Here is a 13,332-nt window from a genome sequence, read left to right as displayed (position 1 = left end):
AGAGCTGTTTCTGTTGGTTATTTTCCACCCCCCTGGTGGCTCTGTCGGGGCATTACAGAGGAACCGCACAAAAAAATAGGAAAAAAAAAAGGGTTTTATTTTCAAATCTGAACAGATACAAGAAGACGATGGCAAAAGCCATCAACAATTTACAGTTTCCAGTGTGTCAGACCCCTGTTCGCCTTCAGCAGCAAACAAACCATAAATACATTAAAGAATGCTAACATAGTCTGGTGAAAGTAACACATCTATAAAAAAAGTGACATTTTACACACAAAAAAAAAACAGCGGAATGGGGGCCTTGGACTGAAGAGCCCAAAGTGCCTGATTTTCCTCTATATGTGTAGCTAGAAAGTCAATATACATTAAGTTCTTGATTGGTTGAAAAAGATCGAAACTGTAGAAAAAAATAATTGATCTCTGTGTGATCATCTCTGAATAAATGTGATTTGATTTCTTTAATATCAGCAGCATCTTTTAAAAAAAACAACATGAATCCTACAGCTATGTACAGGCTTTCTCATATTGTGAGAAAATGGGTTGTTTTCTTCTCCAGTGGGCAGCAGGTGATTTCTTAACTCGCAACATCTCGAGTTTAAATAAACACAGAAGCAGGTCAGCTTTTCACTGGAAACTAAACGCTTTTCTATCCATTTGGAACAATTTGTCTCAAAATTCTGATGGTAATTCTATATTCTAAATTTGTTTGCAACATATGTTACATATTGTCTTTACCAGAACTGCACAATGTCAGGAAAGCATTTAATTCCATTGTGTGAGAATTTTACTGATGGTCATGATTACAGTTATCCTGTATTTTCCATTACCAAATGCATCCCAACAGTTTGTGGTTATGAATTTGCATTCCATATATTGTGCAGCGTTAGTTATGTCCATGAAGGAGTTCTTCATGTGCTTTTCTGGCCTCATCTGGAGAAAAATGAATTTAATAAGATGGTATTTAGTCAAACCACTCTGACACTTTAGTTGTTTATTTGATTACTTCATGGAAAGTTTAGTCAGGTTGGATGAATTTATCTCATTTCACTTTGTTTTGCGTGAGACTTTTATGTGGGTACAGATTGTTGGTAAATTGGAGCTTTTTTTTAAATATACAAATAATTGAATGTGTAATTAATTTTTACTTGTTAATACCAGATGAATGCCACTGTGACATGGTGTCAGTAGAGTTGTAGAAATCTGCCCCCGATTGGACCACGTGGGTTCAGGCTCTGGTGTGTTCTGTCAGCAGCGGAGGTGTTCAGAGAACTGTCCGCTGCAGGTAAGATATTACCTGCTCAACAGATCCCTCAGTTTGAACTATCCATCTCATTTAAAGCCCTGTTCACACTGCACAATTTTTTTTTGCCCCGATTTTCCCCTTACAACAATCTTAGAATATTCGGCGTTCTAAGATTGTGACTCTTTTAAAAGAGAACAGCTCCAGATAGTTAATGGGAGGCTCCATGCTATAACCTGGAAGTCATTTTAGTAGTTCATCATCACTGAGGATCATCTGGACACTTTTGGAACTAAAATCTTGTTTTCTTAAATAAGAGCTGAAAAGGGTACAGAGGAAGAACAATTTGGGACTAAGAATGGTACCAAGTGGTTCTCCATGAGTGGGTAGGGCAAAATAAGACACTGACATCTGAATACGGCCAGGATGAGTGGAGCAAATATCTGGGGCATTCCCTGCTCTGCCTCCTAACCCGGATCACGTCTCAGAAATTTGTGAGGTACAAGGCCACGGATTTACTAGTTCTGACATTGGATTGTCGTCAGATATAATTTTAGGTGTAAAACAATTCTTTATTTTTTCTGTGTTGTCTCTTTTTCCATTTTGTTTCTGTATCACATTCATGATTAATAGATTCATGACTGTGTGAAGTTGGAAGCGGTTCTACTGGTAGTTCTCATCTGCAGTATTAGATGAAGTTACGTTGCAGCTCAACAGAATCACTTAAACCCAACAGCAGCTAAAGGTGGCAGGTGCAAAGTAATATTTTACATTTCTATGAAAATTTGATGCTCGTTCTATTTAACCTTGATCCTATGTGAATATTTGAACAGCTCAGTGATGTCTGTTTTTTTACTGGTTAATTCCTAAAGCACGTTCCTGGGAGCTCAGTCTGTCAGTGCTACAAAACGATCCCATCCAAAGCTGAAACAAGATCTGATTGTCAGAGAGCTCATGATTTTTAAACCCTGTAACTTTCAAATGAATTATCAAATAATCTGACAAAACATATAATAAAAGCAAGCAGACATTGCAAAAGTTGGCAATCGAGCCTCTATTTGCAGAACACTTTGTGGCAACTTCCACTCATGAACTCCTACTGCATGAGAGCAGATATTTCATCAATATTTCATAAAATATATGATTAAATATTCAGTGTTCTGTCTTAATTGATTGAAAACATAATAAATGAGGAGCTAAAAAGCATAATATTCACATGTGACCTTGTCAGTAATCTGTGACTCCTACTGATCTGCCATGCCTGTACAGGCTGGGCTTCCTCAGGTGAGATGTTAGTACTCAGCTGGATCTGTTCAGCCTTCTTCCGGATCATCAGAATGCTTTAAAGTATCCTGAGTTCGTCTAAGATAAAACTCTGGACCAGCCGAGGAGATCAGAAACACGGTTACCCAGCCGGACCGGGAACAGAACCACGTTTCCGGGCTTTTCCGTCCCGTTGCTTTTTGTAAATTACAAGTGCGGTAAGTGATTGGTGCTTTTGTGAGTGGGCTGTGGTGGTTTTTGACATGCAGAGAGAGTGTGGCTCTTCACCCAGAGCGGTGTGTGAGAATGGGCGGCACATGAGTGAGTTTTCCATAACATATTTCTAACTCTCTGAGCAGACATTCTAGCTGGTTTTCAAAAGGCATAATTGTTTGTCAGAGACTCACTGATATACTTACAGGGTGGGCTGGGGGAGCAGAATGTCAACCATGGCAGATTTTTGGAGAAATGTTATAGACTGATTGATTTGGTGAAGTTTTTCAATTTAATCCAGTATGTTAGATTTTGCCACTGTTTCAAACACCAGCGGTGTGGTGTGGGAGTGGGTGGAACCCTGGCCCAGCCGCCTCGTCCTCACAGGTGGGTGTCCTCCTCGTCGGGAGCGTCCTCCTTCATCAGGTTGTCGATGGGGACGATCCAGCTGTCGCTGAATTCCCCGTTCAGCGCCATCTTCTTCTCCTGCATCTCTGGCTGCACCTCCATCACCTCCAGTGTGGGGTTGTCATGGTAACCATTCTCCACTGTGTGCAGCTCTTCGGTCAGGTGCAGCTGCACAGAGGAGAAGACGAAGTCTTTGAGAATGTTTGGGCTTTCGAGGTCAGTGATGGAACTGCCAAGACGGTTAGTCTGTATGTCTAAAATCTCCTGCTCCAGTTTGAACTTAAACCAGATTGTTCTCAGATTAAGAGAACAGTTTCACAACAATCTAATGAAATCTGGATAATACTTATACATAATTCATGAGTTCAGTAAGATGGATAAGCATTCCTTCACTAATTCAGACCGATAGTCTTCATTTCTTTTTAGAAATGAAGACTCTTCATTCAAGTAAACTGAATGTCTGATAAACATGTACCTGACTTGTTGGTTACACAACAGTGTTATTTTGTCCATCCATCCATTTTCTAACACCTTTGACCCTAGAGGGGTCGAGAGGAATGCTGGCGCCTATCTCCAGCAAACGTTTCGGGCGAGAGGCGGGGTCACCCTGGACTGGTCACCAGTCCGTCGCAGCAGTGAAATTTAACACAGTGATAATTTCACAAGGGCAGTTAAATCCATAATTATAAGTTATAAGTTTGTTTTTTTTTATTATTTTAATTTTATGAAGAAACTTGTTTCTGATGGAAAATGAGACAAATGAGCGTCACCCAAAATATAAAGCAATGTAAAAAGAGTAATAGATTAAAGAATTGTTTTCTGGTTTTCTAACTCAATAATCATTGGTTAATTCTATGTGCATTACTTTTATTAAACTAGTCTTGGTTATAATCTTCTCCACACATGATCTTAAATCAGGATTTTAGAATAGAACAGAAACATCCTCGATGGTTCCACTCTGGGGACATTCAGGTGTGACAGTAGCATCAAAAATGTTAACACTGCGTTATTTGCAGTTAATGGAGTTGAATCGAATGTTTTTTCTCTCTCTGTTTGATGTCAGCTGAAGAGGCGACAGCGACGTAAACGTTTAGCGCCTACCTGGTTCTCGTTGTACGGCTTGCGGCGTTGGGACACGCAGACGCCCAGGATGATGATCATGATGAGGAGGGCTCCGCAGGAGGCCAGGATGGCTGTCAGGGTTTTGTTGTCTGTCGGTTCCTCCAAATCAACAAAACAAAAGAGGTTAATTTCTACCTCTGGCACACAAGCCCTGGAATACGACACCAACAAAACAATACATACTTCAGCAGGTTTTATTTCTGCGTTGAGTTTTGAAAGTTGCTCCTGTACCAGATTGAAGTCGACTGCAAGATATCAGGAGTTTAAATAAAAGGTGTTTACTGTGACGGACTAACAGGTGGAGGCTGTTTTACCTTCAATCTTCAAACTGCCAATCTTACTCCCGTTGTTCAGCAGCGTAACGAGGCAGGTTCCGTTATGCAGGCTGGACATGATGCTCTTGCACAATTGCACCAGAGTTTTGTTTTTCGCTGACTGCAAAGTGAAAATGCAATGCGTCAGTGAATGAGCTGAAAAGGAATGAGAGGCAGAGGCAGGACTGGGCGGTCAGAGGTGACGGCGGAGGTTAGGTCTTCCTGTGCTGTCATGTTCAGATTGTTTCTGTTAGCGAAGGTCCTGTGGTATGTTTGTCAGTCAAAGACAAGGCTGGGATTATAAATAAGATGTGGGAACAAAGGAAGCTGGAGACAGGCAGGAAAGGTTTCTACTGAGGTGTTTTTCCACCCTGCTGTTGGAAACCTTGATTCTTTTTATAGCAGACTTCACTGCTTCCCGCTCTAGAGCCAGGATCCTCAAATCCAGGCCTCCAGGGCCAGAGTCCTGCAGGGTAACACACCTGGGTCAAATAATCAGGTCATTAGCAGAACTAAGCTGCACTGTGGAGGTCATTCAGTCATCTGATCGAGGCGTGTTGTGGACATCGGCCCTGGAGGCCTGGTTTTAAGGACCCCCACTCTATTGGATGAACGTTAAAGCTGCAGTATGTAACTTTCATTAAAAAAAAAAAAAAAGTTCCATCTTTTCTAAAACTGTCACCATCAGGCAGCTTTTCAAAACCAAACTCTGAGGTCTTCAGCGGGGTGATCTGACAGAATGAAGCCAGAGTTTGGGGGCTGAGGTTCATTAGAATGGTTCTGATCAAAGCATATTTATGTGTTAGAATGGCCCAGTCAAAGTCCAAACCTATAAATTCAATGCAGAATTGAAGACTTGAATGTCTTCCCACTGTTTAGATTTTGCTTCAGAAATGAATTTGAAGTAAAATCCATAAGCTGACTTTCAGCAAGACAGTGAGAGATGCTCTGAGCTAAAAGCTGTGCTGAAAGGCCATGAAGAACAGAGTTATGATCATAACTGCTTCTGGTAGTCTGACATGATTTTTATTAGCTGATTTTATATACGTATGTCGCTGTATGAATAGAAATGCTGATACTTCTACACTGCTGCTATGTTGCCAGGTCTGTCTTGAGAAATGAGATATTAGATCTCATTGAGGTTTGTATCTGGTTAAATAAAGCTCATTATTATACATTATAGTGCTTCCACTCCACAGGTACTTTTTTCATAACTCCCGCATATTATATTATTATGCATAGCAACAGTGATGTTCAAATACTAAAAATCTGAACCAGGATTTAAACAGCTATCTTTTCAGGAGATAATGCCATACAAAGAAACCAGCCTCTCAGTAGGAACGCCAATGAACTTCTCTCCTTTGGGCAAAACTGTTATGATTTAATATGCAGATAGCATGTCTACAGTAAAAATGGAAGTTTAGAGTGGCCATTCTGGAAAAGAATGGCCACTCAGAACTGCTGTTCCTCAAATAAATGTAGCATTGTTTCGCTGTAGTTCTCTTGCATCAAGTCTTCAAAAACCAGGGAGACCTAAAAACGGAGTGGGAAGGGTGTGGGCTGATGGGACAATGGCTCAGGATTGTGTTCACTGCCTCTTTTTTTATTTGCATGAATAGAAACCATCATAATGGTTTGATTAAGGCTTAATGATACAAGTCAAAATGTAAATCTTACCTCTGAATCGCTCAGAGAAAACTGCAAGAGAACAAAGACATATGTCAAGCAAATAGTTAATTTGTGTGTTTTGTCCAGGATTGAACCAGCTGATGAAGGGCAGCATTGTCCAACTTACCATAAATGTCTCAGTGTTTGTCTCAGTCCCCCCAGCCTGTGTTGTATCTGCAGTGGTCAGGCTTTTAGTGATGACATGAGAGTCTTTTACAGTCGGAGTTTGGCTGGAGGTGAAGCTCCTCTCTGGGACCTGGTCGGAGTTTGAAGGTGTGGTCATAGTCTGTGTGGTGGGACCTTTGATCAGAAAGGACAGTGACTGGTAAAGATTGGTAAAGATTGTATTCTTATGACATGGAGGAAGAGATAAAATGGGATTTCGCCTACTTGGAGTATTACTAAGAAATGAAGGTAAGAGACTGATCCTGAGAGGGGAGTCGTGTGAGACAGAATAGAACAGTGTAGCTTTTTCAGGAACAAAATGCTCAGATATTAATGTCTAGTGATTTTTAGCTATCTCTGGAAAAGAGATAACTTTGAAGTTACCTCTTGTGGTTTAAGTTTACATAAACTTGTTTTTGTCATTAAACAAAAGATAACAATGATATTGAGGAGTAGGTGAAGACACCCAATGCCATATATCCATTGTCTGTACCGGCTTATCGTTGCAAAGGGGTTGCCTATCCCCAGAGGTCATGGGGTAGAGGGAAGGGTACATCCTCCGGTCCATCAGAGGGCAACATAGGGACACACACTCACACCGAGGGATAATTTAGAGAGACAGAGTAATAAAAAAGTTTCTGACGCTCAGTCCACAAATAGCTAAGTTGTGGTAGTTTGCTTAATGAAGCAAACTACTGCTGTCTGAAAACGTTTACCCCACTGAGACCAAACCTCTCAGTCTGTCCTTGGTGAATTTCCTGTTGCAGTGTCCAGGTTCTGCTTCAGCTAGAATTTATTTACAGATGAGACGAGTAACCCTCAAGTACCGTCTGATAAAAAGTCCAAGTTTATATCACTGGTCAAATGAGACCAAAACTGAACATTCTGACTTAGATGGTAAACTAGCTAACTCAAACTAAATCGCACATCACTCTCAAAACACAATCTGCACCACATCATGAAACATGGTAGTCAGGTCATGGTGTGGGGATGTTGCCCAGCAGGGACAGAAAAGCGATGGAACTAAATACAGAGCTGCAGAGACCCATAGCTCGGGTTTGAGATGACACAGTAATTATTGGCTGACAACTCCACAAATCTGGCCTTTATGAAAGAGCAGTAAGAGAAAAGCAGCCATTGAGACCAAGCTGTAAGACATCTGCCACATGTCAATCAGTTGGACCCAGTAAACCTCCTGAAGAAGAATTGATCTCTTTGATTGAAGTAAAGTATATGTGGTGGGAAACTAAAAATGCACATCGCCCTGAATACACCATCCTTGTGAACATGGTGGTGGTCTTTGTCAGGCATAGGAAGGTTGTTGAAGAGAAGAAACTAAATACACGACAATCCTAAACTGTGAGGTATCACTCTAGTGAACTCCTCTTCCTGCAATTCCAATCTGACGTCAAACATAAATTTTTAAAGTCTCTTCCTGTTCTTTCTAATAAACATCTTTGGCTTTACACATCAGAGATGAAATAATGTGGATGAAACTGCAATAACTAGCAAAGTTTTTCATGAGTCAAAAGACTCATGAACACAAGATACTCATACTCATATCATTGTAGCCCACAACTTCTCAAGCCTCACTGTTTGGTTCCTCAACCAACAGATTAACTTCATGAGTTGTGGTTTATGAGACATGATGTCATGAAATGAGACATCAACCACTCAGTTGTTGCATATGCTGTGTTTCAGGTAATTGTGAGCAAAAAGCTGCTTTACCTGCATTGTTGCTCTCGTTGCTGCCAGCAGTCGTCAATGTTGCTTGGCTCCTCTGAGACGTTGCCCTCACGGTTGGACCAGCTGTAGGAGCGTCTGTGTTGTCTGTCTTTTTCACGGCACTTTCACTTGGTTTTAAGGCCGATGCCGTAGTGCCTCTGCTGGACTCAGTAGCTGTAGTCAACTCTGTATTGCTGTTACTGGCAGGAAACCCTGTAGCCGAGGTAGGGATGACAGTCGTAATGGCGGTGGTGACAGTGGTGGCTGAGGGAGTGATGGCACCAGAACTGGTGGCAGATATGACTGATATCTGTGCACTGGTGTTTGACTGTGCTGTAGTAGCGGTTGTCAGAGCCGTAGCAGTAGTGGGAGGTTTGGTGATGACTGTTGTGGGTTGCTGCTGAGTCACTGTTCCTGTGGATGGGGCTACGCTGGTTGGCTTTTCAGACTGATTACTGGATGCTGATGAGGCTGGGGCAGTGGTTAAACCACCTGTAGTATTTGCTGATTTCTCTGTTTCAAGTGACTTTGAGGAGGAAACGTCACTGATCTCTGAACAGATGCCTGCAAGTAAAACAGATAAACTCATTACCAGCTGGGAATAGCAGAGTGGGTAGGATATGAAACCAGTGATGAGTTTTATATCTGAGGGTGAGGATGGGGAATCAGTAGGACTCTACATCCTTCTGACTGGAAGGTTTGTGCATACCCCCTTCCCTTTATGCCTGTTTAAGTCGTCATAATCTGTCAGTGGAAGATGTGCTTGTATGTTGTTAAAATACAACGGGCTGTGGGCTGTGGTGGTGGCCATGTAAGGAGGGCTTAAAGCAGCTGTCACAGGTTTGAGTCCCGTCCTGGTGACCTTTGCCTGATGACCTTTACCTTACGTCTTCTCCCTCCCTCATGAGCCACCTTCCTGTCTGACAATTGCTAAATAAACGAGGAACTTTCTTGTTCTCACAGGATATAAAACTCATCTTGCTTAAACGAGAGATTTTCTTATTTTGACAAGTTTTGCATCTTCTTGTTTGAATGTGATGTTCCTTCTGAATTGACTTCCTCGCTCTGGCAGTCAAACACTTGAGCAGTCAGATCACACCAAGGTAAACGTAAGAGGTTTGAACAAAACAAGGGAACTTCGAGGTGATAAATGATGACATTCTCATCATGTGGAGCTAATATGATGTGCCAAATACATATTTTGGCATATTTGCCAAACTGTAGTCAGATAGGTACTAAAATTTGGGTCATTTCTTGATGGAAATAAATAAGAAAGTTCTAGTTTATTCATTACAACAACTTAGTTAAAATTTATATTAAATATCTACAGCAAAATATAATAGAAAAATACAAACCTTAGGATGGCTACATATTTTTTTACATGACAGGCAAAGCTTTAAAGTCCATTTCATTGCGAGTGATTCCTTTAATTAGCTTTGATTACTTTAGCCTGAGTGATCTTCTAATGATTATCACCTTTGCATTGATTAGTGGTCTACAGATTTACATTAAGTTTGTTTTAGTCTTATTTTATCCGTTGTTAATTCATTGTTGGTTTGATTCTGATCATTGATTGTCATGTCAGTAAAAAAAAATGTTCCTTTCCTTTGCAGCTTCTAAGTCAGTGAAAAAGAAATGAAAGGCTTGGTCTCTCTTACTCCAAATGTTTAATGTTCTTCTGTTTCATTAAGAACTCTGTTTCATTTTAAGGCGCCAGGTTCTCCTCTTGTTGGGACATCAGCCTCAGCTCACCATCGTCTTCTGTTTTTCTATTTAGAACAATCAGAGCAGGAAGCTGCAAACAATAAACTTGGAGGCGCCCCACCCACGACCACAACCTGTTTTTAGTGACCCATGAACAGTCCTCACCCAACGCTGCGGTCAGAAAACAATGGCTTTCATCGTATAGTGGCTCAGTCACACTGGAACCTTTCCCCAGCCAAAAAAAGCAATATTTTTTTAAAAATAATTCAGCCATGCCAGATTATTTATTTGTTGACTTATTTGCTTGTTTAATCTTACTTTAAGAAGAAAGTCCTTTGAAATTGATAATTTTTAGTGGGAGAACTTTCCAAAAGGAACATCATTGCCACGAATTGTGTTAGTGTAGATTAATGTGCACTGTCCTAATCAAACGAAATACACTGAATTAAACTAAATCAAACCACTACAGGTCTGAATTCTGAATTAGAAGCAACAATAAGAAGCTTCCACATTGTTTTGGCATTTAATTAGAAAATTACAGAAATATTTTCCAATGATATGAAGCTCATATCTATAAAGAGGAGGACGAATCTGTGACATTCCTGACCTCTGTTTATAAAACCAATTATGCAAAGTATTGCATTATCTCCTTCTAGAACATTCTAGACCATTTTAGAACATTTCTGAGGTTTTTGGCTGAAATTTACTTTTCCCTTTTTTCTATCCATATTGGCCCTTATAGGCCGGCACAGAATTCAGATTATTTGAATTTGTTCACCTTTTTCCTGATACAGCCACAAACTTCAGTGTGTTTTGTTAAGATGTTACTTGACACACTAACACAAAGTAGTAAGTGGAAAATGAGAGGTTTTTAAATTGTTCTACAAATTTGACAATTTGAAAAGTGTGGCGTGCATTTGTCAATCCTTCATAGAAGCTCCTTTTGCTCTAAAAAAACTTTTTAAAATTGTTCTGAGTCTACCAGCTTTGCACGTCTAGAGACTGAAATTTCTACACATTCTTCCAAAAATATCTCAAGTCCTCAGATTGAAAGGTGAGCGTTTGTGAACTTTCAAAGCTTTATACAAATTCTCAATTGGATTTAGGTCTGGACTTTGACTGGGCCATTCCGACACATAAACCAGGGATTTCCAACTCCATATTCCTGGAGAGTTTCCGTCCTGTTGAGCTCTGATGCACACCTGCTCCAGTGAAGCGGATGACTGGATCAGGATAAGGTGCTTCTTAACTGATTCAGCTGTTAGAAAAGAAAGTGACACTGAACTCTGTCAGCTGTGTGGAGTTAAATATTTTTATTTCCTTTTTATTCTGTGCTGAAAAAAAACACCCACAGCATTTATCAGTTATTAATTAGTTGACTTCTAAAGCCAGTTAGTTACGCTGCATTTTATTTCAGGTTATTGAAGTAAAGGGGGTTGTATAGAAATACACGCCATGGTTTTCAGATTATTCTTTTGAAAAAAAGAAAAGGGTATATTTTTTTCTTTCACTGTGCAGTCAATCAAAACGTCAATTAAAACACATTAAAGGTTGTAGATTTAACAGGACAAACTAAAATAATTTAAAAAGAAAGGCAAATGTAATAAAGCAAAAATTTTCAGACCCATAAATTGTATCTCATTTGGATTCAACATCTGCAGGAAGACATTGTGTTTGGGTCCAGTGGAGGCTGGAGGAGCAGAGACATCCGTTATCAGCTGCTCCAACACACTTACTGAGGGAGAGGAGGGGTCAGAGGTCACCACTTAGAGAATCTCCTTTGATAAATCAAAGTGTGCTCTGTTATCTGACCTTATGCTTTAAATATTTGAGATTTGAGTATTTATGAGTCCAAGGAATCATTAGGATGTTTTATTTCTCTTCATAACTCCTGAGGATCTGAAATGTGTTTTTAAAGCTTCAGCATATGGAAACATTTTAGTTTTTGTTTTCAACCTGGAAATATGAAACCAGGCCAAGAATTCAACAAAGTTCAGTGCATGCAGAACCATTTCCTGAGAAAAATCATCTCAGGTTATTAAAGGAAGAGAACGCCTTCAGCTGCTGGGGACGATTCATGCTTCCTCACTCACTTTTACAGCAGCTTCAAAAAAAAAAAAAAAAAAAGCTGCCACATTCTTTAATTCTAAATCAGCTTTGACTGACCACATTTCATCTGTTCAAGCCTGATTACTGCCTGAAGAAGAAATCCTTTCAATCGAACCTGCCTAACAACACGAAGCAGACTCTACAGATTTCTAAAAGCGGAAGGTTATTCTCCAGCCTACAGAGAATCAATACAAATAAGACCCTATGTTGCTGAGATGGATTTATCTGAAAATGATCACAATCCATTTGTAAGATTCCAGAGAACAACAGTGAGAGTCAGAAAACTTTTCTAAGAGTGGCAGGTCTACCACAATTATGTTGGCGGCTCATCCAGAAGAACCCAGAACAGCTTCTGGATCAGCACAGGCCTCAGCTCAGCTCAATGTCTGCAATTCGGTTCAGATTTGATATTCAGATGACAAAATACAAAATATGAAAATTATTAAAATATTCCAAACCTCTTCAGATCTATCCTGTTAACGAAGTTACACTGTTTCAAATTCTTCTAAAATACCTGAGAAATTAATCTCTCAGGTTGTTTTTCTGTGCGTTAATATGTGGGATGACCTCTGACCCCAGCTGTCACTGATGCATCTGTTTTGTTGAGGGCGACAGCACCGACTGATTCTCCTCTTATCAATCCTGCTGTTTTTACCTCACCCACACATTCCTTATGACACAGCCCCAATAAAATACACACACACACACGCACTCAGTGGCTATAGAAACACCAATGAATCCAACCATGCTTCTCTTAATTTTATTTTTTTATTATGAACGATTTTACTGTTCGTGGTTTAATTTAGCAGTAATCCGACAGGAACAGGGGAAGACACGCGCCAAAGGAACCGAAGATGGAAGTCCACCTCAGGACGGCCGCGTTGAGGTCTGAAGCCTCGGTATGCGGGCGCCACTCAAACCAGGGCGCCATGCAATGCCCCTCAATTACAAATTTTGAGAAATTTACAAAAGAAAAGTTACCCACTTAGTGAATGTGAATTTTTAGTATCAAAAAACATGAACGCTGGGTCTACTGAACATATTTCTGTTTTGGGGAAAAACCCGGCGCACCCGAAGAGAAAACCAACAACACACTCATCATTCACAAAGTAGATACAGTTTTTTTTTGGAAATTTCTCAAAATTTGTAATCTCGTCTTTGTTTCCACTGAGGAAGCTGGCTTCTCACCGTCCGTCAGACAGTGAGATGCCAGATGAATCAGAAGAATACTCTGAAACATTCTCTATAGGAGACAAAGTGGTTGAAAAGTCATTGGACTTTGGATACAGCCTGAATTCCTGTACCCCCGGTTGTGCTATGACATAAAGCCCCTCCTCAGGGGCGCTTTCTTCAAGCCATAGCTCCAGTTGGAATTCCTCCATCTCCCAATCTAATAGTTGT

The 13,332-nt window shown here is 40.3% G+C and overlaps 1 protein-coding gene across 1 annotated transcript in view; it reads right to left on the bottom strand.

The window, feature by feature from the left end:
• Positions 1-80: 80 nt before the first annotated feature.
• podxl (podocalyxin-like) overlaps positions 81-13,332 on the bottom strand; it is a 29,067-nt gene continuing 15,815 nt past the window's right edge. Inside the window, exons 2-8 of the mRNA XM_028043881.1 lie at positions 8,122-8,682; positions 6,356-6,528; positions 6,238-6,258; positions 4,561-4,681; positions 4,430-4,491; positions 4,226-4,345; positions 81-3,292 (exon numbers count right to left, since the gene is read on the bottom strand). Of these exons, the coding sequence (XP_027899682.1) occupies positions 3,098-3,292; positions 4,226-4,345; positions 4,430-4,491; positions 4,561-4,681; positions 6,238-6,258; positions 6,356-6,528; positions 8,122-8,682 (1,253 nt within the window). The 3' untranslated portion in view covers positions 81-3,097. The remainder of the gene's footprint in view (positions 3,293-4,225; positions 4,346-4,429; positions 4,492-4,560; positions 4,682-6,237; positions 6,259-6,355; positions 6,529-8,121; positions 8,683-13,332) is intronic.

This window comes from Xiphophorus couchianus, chromosome 17 (assembly GCF_001444195.1).
Source record: "Xiphophorus couchianus chromosome 17, X_couchianus-1.0, whole genome shotgun sequence".
Classification (NCBI taxonomy): domain Eukaryota; kingdom Metazoa; phylum Chordata; class Actinopteri; order Cyprinodontiformes; family Poeciliidae; genus Xiphophorus; species Xiphophorus couchianus.
Note: the sequence above shows the minus strand (reverse complement) of the source record. Positions and strands in the feature narration are given on the sequence as shown.